At 50.1% G+C, this 13,254-nt stretch overlaps 1 protein-coding gene across 1 annotated transcript in view; it reads right to left on the reverse strand.

Annotated features, from left to right (window-relative positions):
- BPIFB1 (BPI fold containing family B member 1) overlaps window positions 1-13,254 on the reverse strand; it is a 22,843-nt gene continuing 9,589 nt past the window's right edge. The window contains exons 7-16 of the mRNA XM_082432180.1: window positions 11,512-11,575; window positions 9,669-9,754; window positions 8,482-8,661; window positions 7,484-7,537; window positions 6,835-6,993; window positions 4,659-4,726; window positions 3,716-3,761; window positions 2,751-2,814; window positions 1,720-1,796; window positions 1-173 (exon numbers count right to left, since the gene is read on the reverse strand). Of these exons, the coding sequence (XP_082288306.1) occupies window positions 141-173; window positions 1,720-1,796; window positions 2,751-2,814; window positions 3,716-3,761; window positions 4,659-4,726; window positions 6,835-6,993; window positions 7,484-7,537; window positions 8,482-8,661; window positions 9,669-9,754; window positions 11,512-11,575 (831 nt within the window). The 3' untranslated portion in view covers window positions 1-140. The remainder of the gene's footprint in view (window positions 174-1,719; window positions 1,797-2,750; window positions 2,815-3,715; window positions 3,762-4,658; window positions 4,727-6,834; window positions 6,994-7,483; window positions 7,538-8,481; window positions 8,662-9,668; window positions 9,755-11,511; window positions 11,576-13,254) is intronic.

The following is a 13,254-nucleotide window of genomic DNA, read 5'->3' on the forward strand; positions in this document are numbered from 1 at the left end:
TGCAGGAATCACAGACAAGTTTATTTATTGCAGAGAGGGCCAGTCTACAGAGCTGGCTTCCACACTCCCACTGAGACCCAGCTTGCATGGAAGGCCGCCATACAAGTCTTCACTGGGAGAGAGGAAAATGGTCTGAGGTTCTACGAGGAGGCCGGGGTGACCACAAGGGCATCCTGGAATTGGAGGAGAAAAGTCAAAAAAGTTTTTTTAACATTCTGCCCTTTTGTGGTTTATGCTAGTTTATCCTCCACAAGGTGACTGCTGGCATTGGGGGTCATGACCCTGAACTCACTCATAAAAAATTCTTGGGAGGGTCAGAGCAGGAGCGTCTGTGTGTGAACAGTGACACCATGCAGGGGCCTGGGGCACAGGTAAAGTATCTGGGTGCAAAGTCTGGGATTATATAGGACTGTTGTCCCCAGGCCCAGCAGATCAACAAAACTCCCAAGAAGTTTTGGAAAATGCAGATTCCTGGCTGTATCCATTGGGTCCCAGGCAGCTAAATTTTTAACAACACTCTGCCTTTTTTGAGGAAACTAAGTGTGATACAAGGAATGTAACCTATTAGATTTCCCCCAACATTCTATTATGGTAATTTTCAAATATACAGCAAAGTTGAAAGAATTTTATAGTGAACACTTGTATACTCGTCACCTAGATTCTACCATTAACTTTTTTAAAGCCGTACTTGTTTAATCTTGGATCTATCCTTTTTTATTTTGGCCATGCTGCATATTTTGTGGGATCTTAGCTCCCCACCAGGGATTGAACTCGGGCCCTTGGCAGTGAAAGCATGGAGTCCTAACCACTAGACCGCTGGAGAATTCCCTCAAATCTATCCATTTATTCATTCCTTTGACTAGATTTTAAAACATATTATATCGTAAGGCTATAAAAAGGATATCAGTGTGCTGCTAGTCCAAAACAAATGAATAGAGCAAAACAGGAAATTTGGAAAAAGCAGATCCAAAGGGGAAATGATACCTTTCTAACCCAAACTGCAAATGATGCTTTGCAACTTGATTAAAAAAAAAACAAAAAAACAAGACAGTTGCTAAATGCCCCCTAATAAGAGATACATGAAATATACTAACCTCCAGCCACCCAGTTGGATGGACACCTGTTGTGTCCATCCAACATGAATTAAATGCAGTATAAACTGCTCATATTATAATTGAATCATTGTATGTAGTTCATTAGTGCATGGCCTGTATATTTAGACATCTGCTGGTTTTATGGGTGAGGAACCTGGGCTCAGAGAGGCCAAAGGATCTGCCTGAGGGTCCCTGGCGAGAGAGAGAGGCAGAGTTGGCATTTAAGCTGGTCCTCTGGTCCCTGAGTCTAGACCCAGCCTAGGTATCATGCACAGTATGCTGTCATAATTCTCCATCAAAGCCAGCTGAAGCATGGACACAGTTTTTGAGGGTGGGCAGCTGAAAATGAGTCAAATGTCAACTTGCCTTTGAAGGCAGTTAACAAAGCCTCCTACCCTTCCCTCTGCCAGGTGGGATGACAGGTAAGATAGAAAAGGCTGGAGGCTTATGACTCCAGGCTAGGACAGCCATCCTCTTCCGCTAAAAGATGAGGACATGAGGCCCTGAGAGGAAAAGGGACTTGCTCAAGGTCCCCCATAAGTGACCAGAGGGGCCAGGATGGGAGAGCAGCACCCACCTCCTATCCCTGGCCTCTCCCTGCGACTGTATGTTTAACCCCACTCACCTCAGTCAGAGACCACGAAGCGGCCTCAAATCCCAAGGCATTCACCATTGACACTGAGATCCCGGATCTTAATTTGCCTGAAATCACAAGTGTGGTCAGAGAATGGTGGGCCTGGGGTGGGATTGGGCAGCCGTGGACAGGCTCACAGTTCCTAGACCCGGCACTCCCGACTCAGACTGCCCCTTTTGCCTCTCCCTGTTCTCCAGCTCTAGCGTCCACCCAGCCTCATCTCCCCGTTCTTTGTCTCCAGCCCCAGCTTCTGGCTGCTCCAAAAGGTACCCTCACATCCTCTCATGCTCCTGCTCAAGAACCATCAGGGCCTCCTATCATCCACAGCACGTGCCTATACTTTGAGATTTCTTACTCTAATAAAACAAAGACATGACAAAAGTCAGAGGTTACCAGTTCTCCCCATCCCCATGACCTGGGGCTCAACAAGAATAATTACAACCTTTTCTCTTGGCTTCCTCCACTACTGACACAAATAACAATGCCAACAACAGCAAAGGCTAAGAGCTGTTGAACACTGACTGTGCAGGCACACCCTCTCTGCCCTCATACAAACATCTTCTCCTTTATGCCTCAGAGGAAGGTGCTCTTATTTTCCCATTTTACAGATGGAGAAACTGAGGCTCAGGATGATAAGGCAGCTTGTCCAAGGTCAGGCAGCCAGCAAGAAGGGGAATCAGCACTTGAGCCCGGGTCTATCGGAGACACATCGGGTGTGCTCTAGTTGTCTGTTTCCACCTCTGTCTCTCTCCTGCTGTCAGCCCTGTGAGCCTGGGGCATTGCCATGCATGCCTAGGCTCTGACAAGAGTGAAGAAATTGGGCTGGAATGCTGGAGACGGGGAAGCTCATTTCCAGGTGGATGACCTGGAAGGCTTCCTGGAGGAAGCAGAATTAGAACTAGGCTCTGAGGATAGGTGGAAAATAAATGAAAGGGGCCCCAAATGGAGACACAGGCAGGAGAAGTAAAGCACCTGCCCTCAACGCCCTGGGGACCAGGGGGATGGACAGCAAAGGGACGCACCGTTCTCGTTTGGCAGCAGGACGGAGGCAAGGATCTTGGTGATGATGTCTTTCAGAAGTTCAGGCTGTGAAAGAGAAGGGGCCCAATCACCCTGGCTGAGAATCTGAAGTCCTCCCAGCCATTCCTAGAATGGGCACAGTCCCGCTCTCTGGCGAGGGCAGCTGGTGGAGATGCTGAATCTCAGGTTCCTGACTGGTCAGAACTGCAAGGGCTCCACGGACAAGACAGGCTGTGGGGGGAGGGGTGGGGCACAAACCAGGTGGCCCTAGATGCACAGGTAGGGGACTGGGGTACATTTGTGGGATGCATCCCTCGCCCTCAATCTCAAGGGCTCCACCGCTCTGTTTCAGCAGAATTCTCCAAGGGAATTTCACCCTGTTTCCCGAGGTTTTAACTTCTCAAGGGAAGCCAGAAGTCCTGATTTTCATGTGGAAGCCTCCCCATTAAAAAATATTTGTCAAAAAAAATTAAAAGACAAAACAAAAGGGTGGAAAAATTTGCCCCTCCCCAAAACAAAGAAACAAATACCCCACCACAGCAGAAGACAGGATTCAGCCAATTTGAGATCTCTGATTCAGTCTGACTCAGACAGGGAAACTGAGGACTGGGCGGAAGGGGCTGCCCAGGGTCACCACTGAGATGAGTCTATATGAGTGAAATGAGATGTGAATAAAGGAGATTTGTTTTCCGTTTTAGGGTCAGAACTTTACAGAAGGGAAGTTCGTGTGTATCTGTGTGTTTGTGAATGTGTGTAGTCTCAGCTGTGTCTGGTATACAGTAGGTGCTCAATAAACACCTGAACCAGGAGGTTGGACTTTGAGGCTGAGATCGGGGAGGCTGGCCAGCTCACCATGGGGCTGCCCGTGGGGACCTTGTTCAAAGCAAATCCTGGGCAATGTCTGCTTCTGAGATGGACCATCCTCGGCAATCCCCTGCATCCCCAGGGAAAATCTGTTCATACTCACATTGAACAGGCCAATGGCTGAGTTCATCAGGTGAATCCGATCAGAGCTGCAACAGAAGATGCTCATGAGGCTGGTCCCTCGGAGTCCCATTCATTCATTCATCAACTATTTACTGAGCACCTATTATGTACCAGACACAGTGCAGGCTCTGGATGTACAGCAGTGACCCAAATAAAATCCTTGCTTCATGGAGCTTACATTGTAATGCATGGGGGAAGCGGGGGGAGATAGCAAACAAATAGTTGCCCAAAGAGCAGGCAGAGAGATCACCCACAGGAGTGAGGACCATGGTGGAATGAGGAGCTCTTTCTCCTTCTAAAGGGGGTACCTAATTCCTAGCTCCACTGTTTGTTGCCATATAGGAATGCAGGCCATGGCGGCCAGATATTCTGATTTGTATATGTTGGCGACTAATTTATATTAAAAAACCTAACCCTATGTGGGCTGATGAAAACACATCCATGGGCTTGATTTGTCCCAGGAGGCTCCAGTTTGCAACCCCTGAACTCCCTTTGGGGCAGCAGGAGGGTGGTGGGATGAGGGGAGGACAGGCAGGGGTGTAGCAGGCAGCGGGAGCCGTGTGCTGCTGGGCTCTGCCCCATGGGGGCTCAGCATCCAGGCATGACTGTCACTGCCACTTTCTTGGTGTTCAAAATGGGCTGCCCCAGGCCGAGGGGATGGTGCTGGGCGGCCCCTTCCCGCGTGGCCAGGGTCAGCCTGCCCCGTGACTGCTGCAAGACCATGTCCCTCTCTGCTTTCTCTCATACTCAGTCCTTGACAGTGGGACAGTCCCGGCAAGGCAGCCTTTCTGCCCGTCCGGAAGCAGCCTTCACTCACACTGTCACCCCAGAGGCTCAAAACGCTGGCTGTTTAAAGAAACCAGTGGTCACCAGACAGGACTCATTTTCATCACCAGAATCTTCACAGTGATTTTCATGTTTACCTGATTTTGTTAAAGTTGAGCATAAGTAGGTCACCTCTGGTGTAAAACTGAGCTTCTGAGGTGGCTTCCTGCAACAAGAGAAACCCAGGCCCCATTTATTTAGAGGATGTGTCAGGTGTGGAGTGTGGGGTTCTGCAAGGAGGCTCTGGGGCCAAGCTGACACGGTCTGAATCTCAGCTGTTGGCTGTGACCTTGGGAAAGGGTCTGACCTCTGTGGGTCTCAAATTCCTTCTCTCTTGGGCTGGTACCTGTACCCACTCCCCATTGAAGAGACTGCACAGAGGATTACTGATCATGACAATGATGACGGTAGCCAATACACACGGAGCCCTCACTGTGTGTCAGGTGGTGTTTTAAGAGCTTTATCTGATCATCTCCTTTGATCCTCACGACTCTTGTGAAGTGAGTCCTATTATTACCCCATTGTAGAGGTGAGGAAACTGAGGGGCAGACAGGATGGTAAATGTTAACTGGTTATTATTATTGGAAAGGTCAGAAACTAAGCCAGGCCTCAAACGCAGGTGCCGAAGGTATCCATCATCTTGACGCATGGGCTGGGGTGAGCCCAAGTGCCAGGCTCCAGCTCCAGGGCAGCTGCACCCAGAGAACAAACTTCTCCTGCAGGCCTGGGCTTGGTGACCTTTTGAAAAGTGTCTGCCATTGGCCATGGAGGGGAAGTCCCCAGAGAGTGAGGCTGGCCAGGGGCAGTCCACTTCCCCTGCTGGTTGGGGGCTCAGAGTATCCTCCCACACAGGAAGCCAGGGCACTGTGCATCCTGTAGTTGTGTGAATGGTGCCCGCTGACGTGGCCTGTGGACAGCCTGCACAGGACATGCAGCGACCCTCCTGTAAGGAGAGTGTAACGTTAGCCTCCAACAACCAGGTGGTGTCCGGATTCCTCGGCCTCACTTATCCAGGGCCCAGCCATGAACCTTGCCTCGTCTCTTCCTCCTCCCTGTCCTCTGTGCGATACAGCGGGTGGCCCACTCAGGTCCTTTTTTCGGGTGGGGCATCCATTCCTCAGCTGCTGAATGCTGCTGTTAACAGTGCCCAGCCGTCCCCTTGTCTGGGGAACTGCCCTTGCTGGAGCGGAGCGGCCTTGCTGGGAGGTTATGTTGTGCCTACTCTGAGGGCAGTTATGGCCAACAACTGAAGGACAAGGGGGTACAAAAGGCCAGCCTTCTTGTTTCAGCCTGGGCTCGACTCTGTGGTGCCACCATGCTCCCGAGCTCTCTGTGGGGTGAAGCAGAAGCGAGCCTCCAGCTGAGACCACATCCTTGCTCAGTTCTTCTCCTGGGACCTCTCCCCCAATACACCACTTTTATAAGAGTCTTTGTCTCGGGCCTGTTTCTAAGGGCCCCATCTAAGATACCTTCCTACTGGGCTTGCCCTTTGATGACTCCCAGCCCCATACCTTTACACACAGGATCCCCCTATATAGAAGCTCTGAGATCTGACCTGTTGGGGTTACTGCAAAAATCAGTTAAGAACTTACTTGGAGATGATTTAGTTCTGTTCATACTTCAGAAGAGGAATTACCCCTTTCCCTCTCAGGCCTGTGGTTTGGATAGAGACAAACCCAATTCCCCACTCCTGTGTGTTTGTGTGTGTGTGTGTCCCAGCTCAGAAAATTTACATATTTCATTTTTCTGGCCACGCTGGTTGGTTCATGAGTGGGCACTTGACCCTAACTCAGCCAATGAGAGTCAGGTTTGGAAGTTCTGCTGGAACTACTGGGAAAGAGAAGCTTTTCCATTGGGGTTGCCAAGCGGATAGGTTATAAGCCTGATGCAGCTTGGGGGCACTTCCATGAAGGGATAACCTACCTGAGGATGAAGGTAGCACAAAGAAAAACAAGGGAAGAGAGAAGAATGAAGATGACATTGCTTGAACACCTGGATCCAGCTATTCCTGAAGCCATCCTGACCTAGACTTTTCAGTTATACGAGCTAATACAATTCATTTTGTGCATGTGAATTAAATTTCTGCCCAAAGATCCTGACTAATAAAGAGCTGGGCCCCCAAATCTCCTGATTCTTGGTTCAGAATTCCCTTCCCCTATCCCTGCGAGATAAAAAGAGTGGTGGAAAGGTTTAGCAAAGCAAGAGGGGTGAACAGGAATAGTGGACAGAGGGGTCCCCCAGGTTGCTGCCAACGTCTCAGACAACTGAACTCACAATGCCCAGGGTGAAGAAGGGGCGGTAGGCTTCATTGGTGGCAAATACTTCCAGCATGATCAGTTGGGCCACCTTGGCATTGCCCTGGTCCGCAAGGAGCTCTGGGTTCTCCTGAGTCAGGATCTTCACGATTTGTGTGGGCCCCAGCTGATTTGCTGCCTGAAAGGACATCAGACCCACATGTGACCTCCCAAGTGCCTCACCATGGCCTGCCGGCCCCATGCAGCCCCATGTGGTCTGGCCGCTGTCAACCTTCCTGGACTCCCTGCTTCCTCAGATCTTGGAATAGACTGCTGCTCTCCCCATCTCACAGCCTTTGGTTTTGCTTCTCCCTATATCTGGAATACTTTTCCCTTCAGGGAAGCCCTTCCTAATCTCCCAGACTCTATCAGGTGCCCCAGTAGTGCTCTCATAACCCCTAGAATCTGTCCTTTGTCACCACACTTGTAACTGAATTATTATCTGTGTAATTATTTGATTCAGGTCAAACTGTCCTGTTAGATTGAAATCTCCGTGAGGACTGGGACCAGTCTGTTACAGTCACCAGTGCTCGAAGGACAGAGCAGTTCCACATGTACTTTACTCCCCAGAGGCCAGTAGACAGACCATAGCAAACACCCTTCAGGCTGCAGATGGTAAATGGACCAACCTTTTCACTGATCACCTTGATGCTTGACTTCAGCCTGCGGGCCGTCTCAGGAAGCTAAGGAAGAGAGGAAGCCAGAGCAGGTCCGCTGGGGGGGAGAGGGGAGACACACCTCCAGCAGCCCCACTGCTGGGATCCCCCAAACCCCAGAAAAGCTGGGAGGGCCTGGTGGTCCAGTGCACATGTCTGTCCCTGGTGGGAAACATCCCCTATGTCAGCGGCTGTGGAGAATGAAGTCCCCGCCGGCCTGGACTTTTATTGTGGGTTGGTGGTGCTTGTGGGTCTGTGGGCGGCTCCCTGTTCTCAGAGGACATAGAGAAGCGACCGAATTCTTACTATAGTCGTGAATGTGGTTGCTGGTGACCACTCCCCTTTTCTCGTCACCCCCACCCCTCACCCTGACTTCTAATCCCCGAGAGCTTGGTGATCTATTGTCTGTCAGCTGACCTGAAGTCCTGTCCCGCTTCCCTAACTTTGGGCCAACCCTATCCCCTTCTGGGCCTCGGTTTCCCCATCGGTCACCCCGGTGAGGTGGCACACTCCAGTTGACTAGTGGTGGTTATCTGCTGTGCTGGATTGATAAGGATTCTGCGGCTGTGTCAGCATCCAGGGTCAACAGGAAGGAGGGCCCTGAGAGATTAGTGATGTCTGCCGTGGGTCCTGCAGTGAACAGCGGTGGTGCAATCACCATCCCAGGGCCAGTCAGAATCTAAAATGCCCTTTGGACAGGCCTGTTATTTGGTAGAGGAAGCAGGCGTTTCAGGTTCCAGGAGGGCAGAACTAGGACTGGCGCTGGATGTTACAGGGAGGTTTTCAGCTTTGGAGTTATATATCAGACGCAGGGTCTGTTTGAGAAGGGAGTGAGCTCTCCATCACTGGAGATATGTAAGCTGAGCCTGACAGGTGGTGCCTGCTTAGGAGTCCTTGTGTCCCCGTTGATTCAAGAAATCCCCATGATGTGGCAGAGGTGGCTTCACGCTCTGTCCCATGCTGAGGCTTACCACATAGTCCAACAGGACCATGAGTTCTTCTGGAGGGAGCAAGGCAGCTACTGCAGCATTCACCACATCCTTCCTCATGGTGAGGCTGAAAGGGGTATAGTGTAGGGAGGGCAGATTCAGGGAATCCACACTGTCATTGAACAGCTTAGTCACCTTTCCTTCCGAGTCCACCAACTTGGCCTAAGGAGACACAGAGCAGAGAGTTGTCTGGGAACTTTAACTCCACGACGTATCCAGTAATAACCTAGAAGGAAATGACACCATTCAGCTTGTTTCCCTTTCTGCATTTGCTGCCAGGAGACTCAGCCTGGCATTCAGTGCTTTGCTGTAGATGATGACTTATCTCAGGTGCCTAGCAACATCTACAGCACTTGCACCCCTCAGGCAATCTCTGATTTTTAAAAAATCTAGATGTCTTATGTGGCATTTAGGTTTCAACTTCTCAGATACCTCACAAACCCTTTAGATGAAGGGAAAATTCAAGACTGCAACAGAATGGATGGAAATGTTTGATGCTGCTGTTTTCCGAGGATCCGTGAAAACTGGTCTGAGATTCACGCTGCCTTGCTTGAACTGGTCCCTGAGCGCGTCCAGCCCCAGTGTGGGTGGGCGGCTCCACATTTTATAGAGAACCGATGGTTACTGGTTTCTTGCCAGGTCCCATGCAGCCTCATTTCTTCCTCTCCTTGGTGACCATTGTTATTACATTTTACAGATCAGGAAATTGAGGCTTAGAGGGGTGAAGAAACTTGCCCAAAGTCACACACCAGGGAGCTGTGGAGCTGGGAGAGAAACTTAGGTCTGTGTGATCCTCAGTGATGTGTCTCCATCCTGGGCTCTTGTTCAAGGTCACCAGATATTTGAGGAATGGAAAGGGCTTGCCTGAGAGAAAGGCCAAGAGCCCCACACACTCTGGACCCTGACTGGAAAAATCAGGGTTGGAGGAAATCAGGTCACTGGGGTCGATGTTCTGTGTGTGGCCTGTAGCTTCCAGCTGCTGATTTTTCTCCATCAGAATGGTTTACATGGGACATGTTCAGCCTGTTGAGAGTCTTCTAAATCAGCCTGTGTGTCCTAACTGTGACTGGCGTTTTCTCCCCTGAAACAGACCCATGGTGTCTGACCCTTGGGGGTAAGAGAAGGGCAGTGATGTCCCCACTTTCTCCTTGAGGTCCCATGACACTCACCCCCAGGATGAGATGAACAACATCATGGTCGATGGCAGGAGACATAAAGTCAAACTCCAGATGGTCAGAGTTGAGAGAAACGGGCACTGCTCAGGGAGAAGAAGAAAGTTGTGTGAGGGTGGAGGACAGTATTGGATGGGATGGTTTGGGGCTGCTTTTGGCTGGAGCAGCATTATTGCATGAGGTGGAGTAAGGGAAGGAGCAGATGTAACGATGATGTTGATAAGGACCATGATAAACATGATGATGATACTGACTGACATTTATTGAGCATATATCAAGCACCAGGTAACGTGTTAAACCTTTACATGTGTTAGCTCATGGAATCCTCACAATAACCTTAGGAGGTAGGTCCTACGATTACCCTCATTTTACAGATGGGGAAACCAAGGCTCACAAAAGTGAAGTGACTTATGTCCCTCAAGGGCATACTGTGAAAGGATCTGAACCCAGTCGGTCCTATGCCAACGTTCTGGTTTGGAACAAAACTGACCTACAGCTTATACCTGTCTACCTCCCCCACCAGACAGATTTTCACCCCCCCTGCAGGGGGGCGGGGTCTGGGTCTGTGCTAGGGATAGCGTGCGTTTGCCTTGGGGTTCCCCACTTGGCCGCCAGATGGCGGTGGCGTCTCATGTGCCCGGGCTGTTGGGCGGAAAATGGAGAAGACTAGGGAGGGGCGCAGAGGCGGGCGGGGAGTTGGTCATTGGTCTGCCTGCTCCTGGGGGAGGCCTCCTGCCCTGCCCCTGGGGAGCAGGGGAGCCGGACAGACTTGGGTTGGAGCCCCAGCGGCCTTGGCTAGCCTCTGAACCTCAGTTTCCTCATCTTAAAATGAGGAGAGAGTAGTATACCTGCCTCAGAGGTTGTACAGGACTGGTACCTGGTAAAGTTGGCTCAAATCTGAATTAAACCAGACTTGGAACTTGAAGAATTGGGTTAAAGCCTTCCCCTATCACTAATTTCCTCTGTGAACTTGGACAAATGATTTCATTTCTGAGCCTCAGTTTCCTTATCTGTGAAGTGGGGTAATGATCCACTCCACTTCATGGAGTTGTCTGAGGAGTCAGTAAGACAGTGTATATAAAATACTCAGCCCAAGGGCTTGGCCCAAAGCAGGTGCTCTATGGGTGCTGAATGCCTATTGATTCCATTCTCTTCTTTCCACTCCTCTCTGGTGGCTTTGAATGAACCTCTTCAGATCCCAAAAGAGTAGATGGTAGCATTTTCTTCTTCCCATCAATCCCCTCTCTGAGGGGTCCAAGAACTCAGAATTTCACTGTGAGTGATCTGAGGATACAATTTATTTCTTCCCTAGTAGCCCATAGTAGTCTCTGATCATCCATCCATCCATCCATCCATCCATCCATCCATCTATCTATCCACCCATCCAGCACACATCTGTAAGCACCTCTCTGTGCCAGGCAGAGAACCTGCTATATATCTGGAACTTTCCCATAAACTTTTAATCCTCACTAACAATTCTGTGAGGTAGGGCTGCATAAACCCCATTTTATAGATGAGGAAACAGAATAAGGAGGTGGAGTTGGCTTTTTCAAAGCCATGGAGCAAATCAGTGGCAGAACTGGGATTTGAACTTGCGTTTATCTGGGGCACCCACTGGGCTCACATAGAACCTTGCACGTACTGTGTGCTCATGAAGTCACAGTTGTGGTGATTTCCTGTCTGCTCATCCTGGGCAGGGATCAGGTGATTCTTGTCTCACTTGCTCCTGGGCCAAGTTGCTGCTCAGGCCTGATGGGGGGAGGCTTGCCTTGGGCAGAGCCAGGGCCTGGAGGCCAGCTCAGCAGTCAAGGAGAAAGGTATGAGAGAGCAGCGCACCTACCCTTCGTCAGGTTCAGGAGGTCCGCACACATGTCCTCAAAGGCTGCCTTGATCACAGGACACAGCTGCAACAGCACAAATGCAGGGCCTCCATCAGCCAGGGGCCAGCACATAGCCCCACAGTGACCCATGCCCAGCTCTCCTGGGCTGAGTCCCGTCCCTGTGCCCACGGCCAGCCAGATTTTCACCCATGGGCTTGAGGACTCAGTGGTGCATCTTACGTCCCCAGTCATCACCGCTGCTCAGAGCCCATCACAGCCTCTGGTGTCACTTGGCATCTTTTGCCATGGTTTGTCCCTTGCCCTGTGTCCAGGGTGTGCCTGGCCTGTCAGCTGTCCTCCCCTCAGACTCATCGTGTTCACAGGAGTCCACGTTTCCATAGGAGGAAAATGGAGAATGCGTTCCTTCATTCACTTTTTGAGTCAACACTTGGTACTGACTTCCTTCCACGTGTCAGGTTAGAATACAGGCCAGCAAGACACACCCAACCAGACTTGCGAACAATCTCTGTGGGTTTCTAGCTCCAACACATCTCTTTGCCCCCCGAACTCTTCTCCCCTCAAAATTGCAGCAGTTCTCAGCAGGGGAAGATTTTGTCTCCCAAGAGACATTTGGAAATTACTGAAGACATTTTCAGTTGTCACAGTTTATGGGGAGTGTTACTGGCATCTAGTAGGTGGAGGCCAGGGATGCTTCTAAACATCCCTCAATGCACAGGGCGGCCGCCACAGCAAAGAATTAGGGGGCCCAAATGTCCATAGTGACAACCCCTGGCCAGAGCTGTTCTTCTTGGGGAGGAAGTTAAACAATTGACTTACTTGACCTTGGGGCCCAGAGGCCTTGTTCTCTGCTCTAGGCAGCCTGTTTTCCAGGGCAGTGCTCTGAGGTTTTGTCATCTTGTCTTAGGTACAATTTCCCCAGTGAAGAACCTTCTGGTTGACCACCCATTGCTACTCTCGAGAAATGACAATGCACTTTGACAAATGTTCATTTTTCCTATGAAAAACCTGTTCCCTGCTCCAGCTGCTTTGCCAACCCTGAACCCAGGGAGGATGGAGGAGTTGAGCTCAGGGACTCCCAGCGTTCACTGTCTGTTCCTCATGGGAAAGGTGTCGCTGGCACCCTCTGCATCTTCTCCCACAATTCCCCTTCCTTCAGTTCCACCCCTGGCTACATATTCAAATCCTCCTCTGGGGCAGCTAGAATCCTCTGGGATACCAGGGCCCCACCAGGCCAATTAAATCTGAATCTCTCAGGTCGAGCCCTGATATCAGTATTTTAAAAAGCCTTCCCAAGAGGTTCTGATGTGCAGTTGGGATTGGGACCCACATATTTACACTGAAAGGGGCATCAGCATTTTCTAGATGGGCTCCTGCCAGATTTAAACATGCTGCGCCTTTTTCCCTTCATGCCAAGTAAAATATTCGTAGGACTGTAGTTTCAAATCCAGTGATTCATGGTGGGGAACCATGATGATTAATGGAATGCCAGTTTTCTCAAATTGTTCACTGTATTTGGCTTTTCACCCTTAAAAACAGATATCATGCAAAGAACATTTTATAATCCCAAGTTCTTGCCGTCTTTTCTAGTGGAAGACACAGTTTTAGCTATTAAAGTATAATGCCAGTTAAAACATGATTTTGCTGGAGGCTGGGAAAAAATTTCCAGCTGGCTCTACTTTAAGAAACTGCCACCTTTAAATAGAAAAAAAAATTTCTTAAGAGAAAAAATACCTCACATAAGT

Source organism: Balaenoptera physalus (assembly GCF_965194825.1).
Source record: "Balaenoptera physalus genome assembly, chromosome: 16".
In the NCBI taxonomy this organism is placed as follows: Eukaryota; Metazoa; Chordata; class Mammalia; order Artiodactyla; family Balaenopteridae; genus Balaenoptera; species Balaenoptera physalus.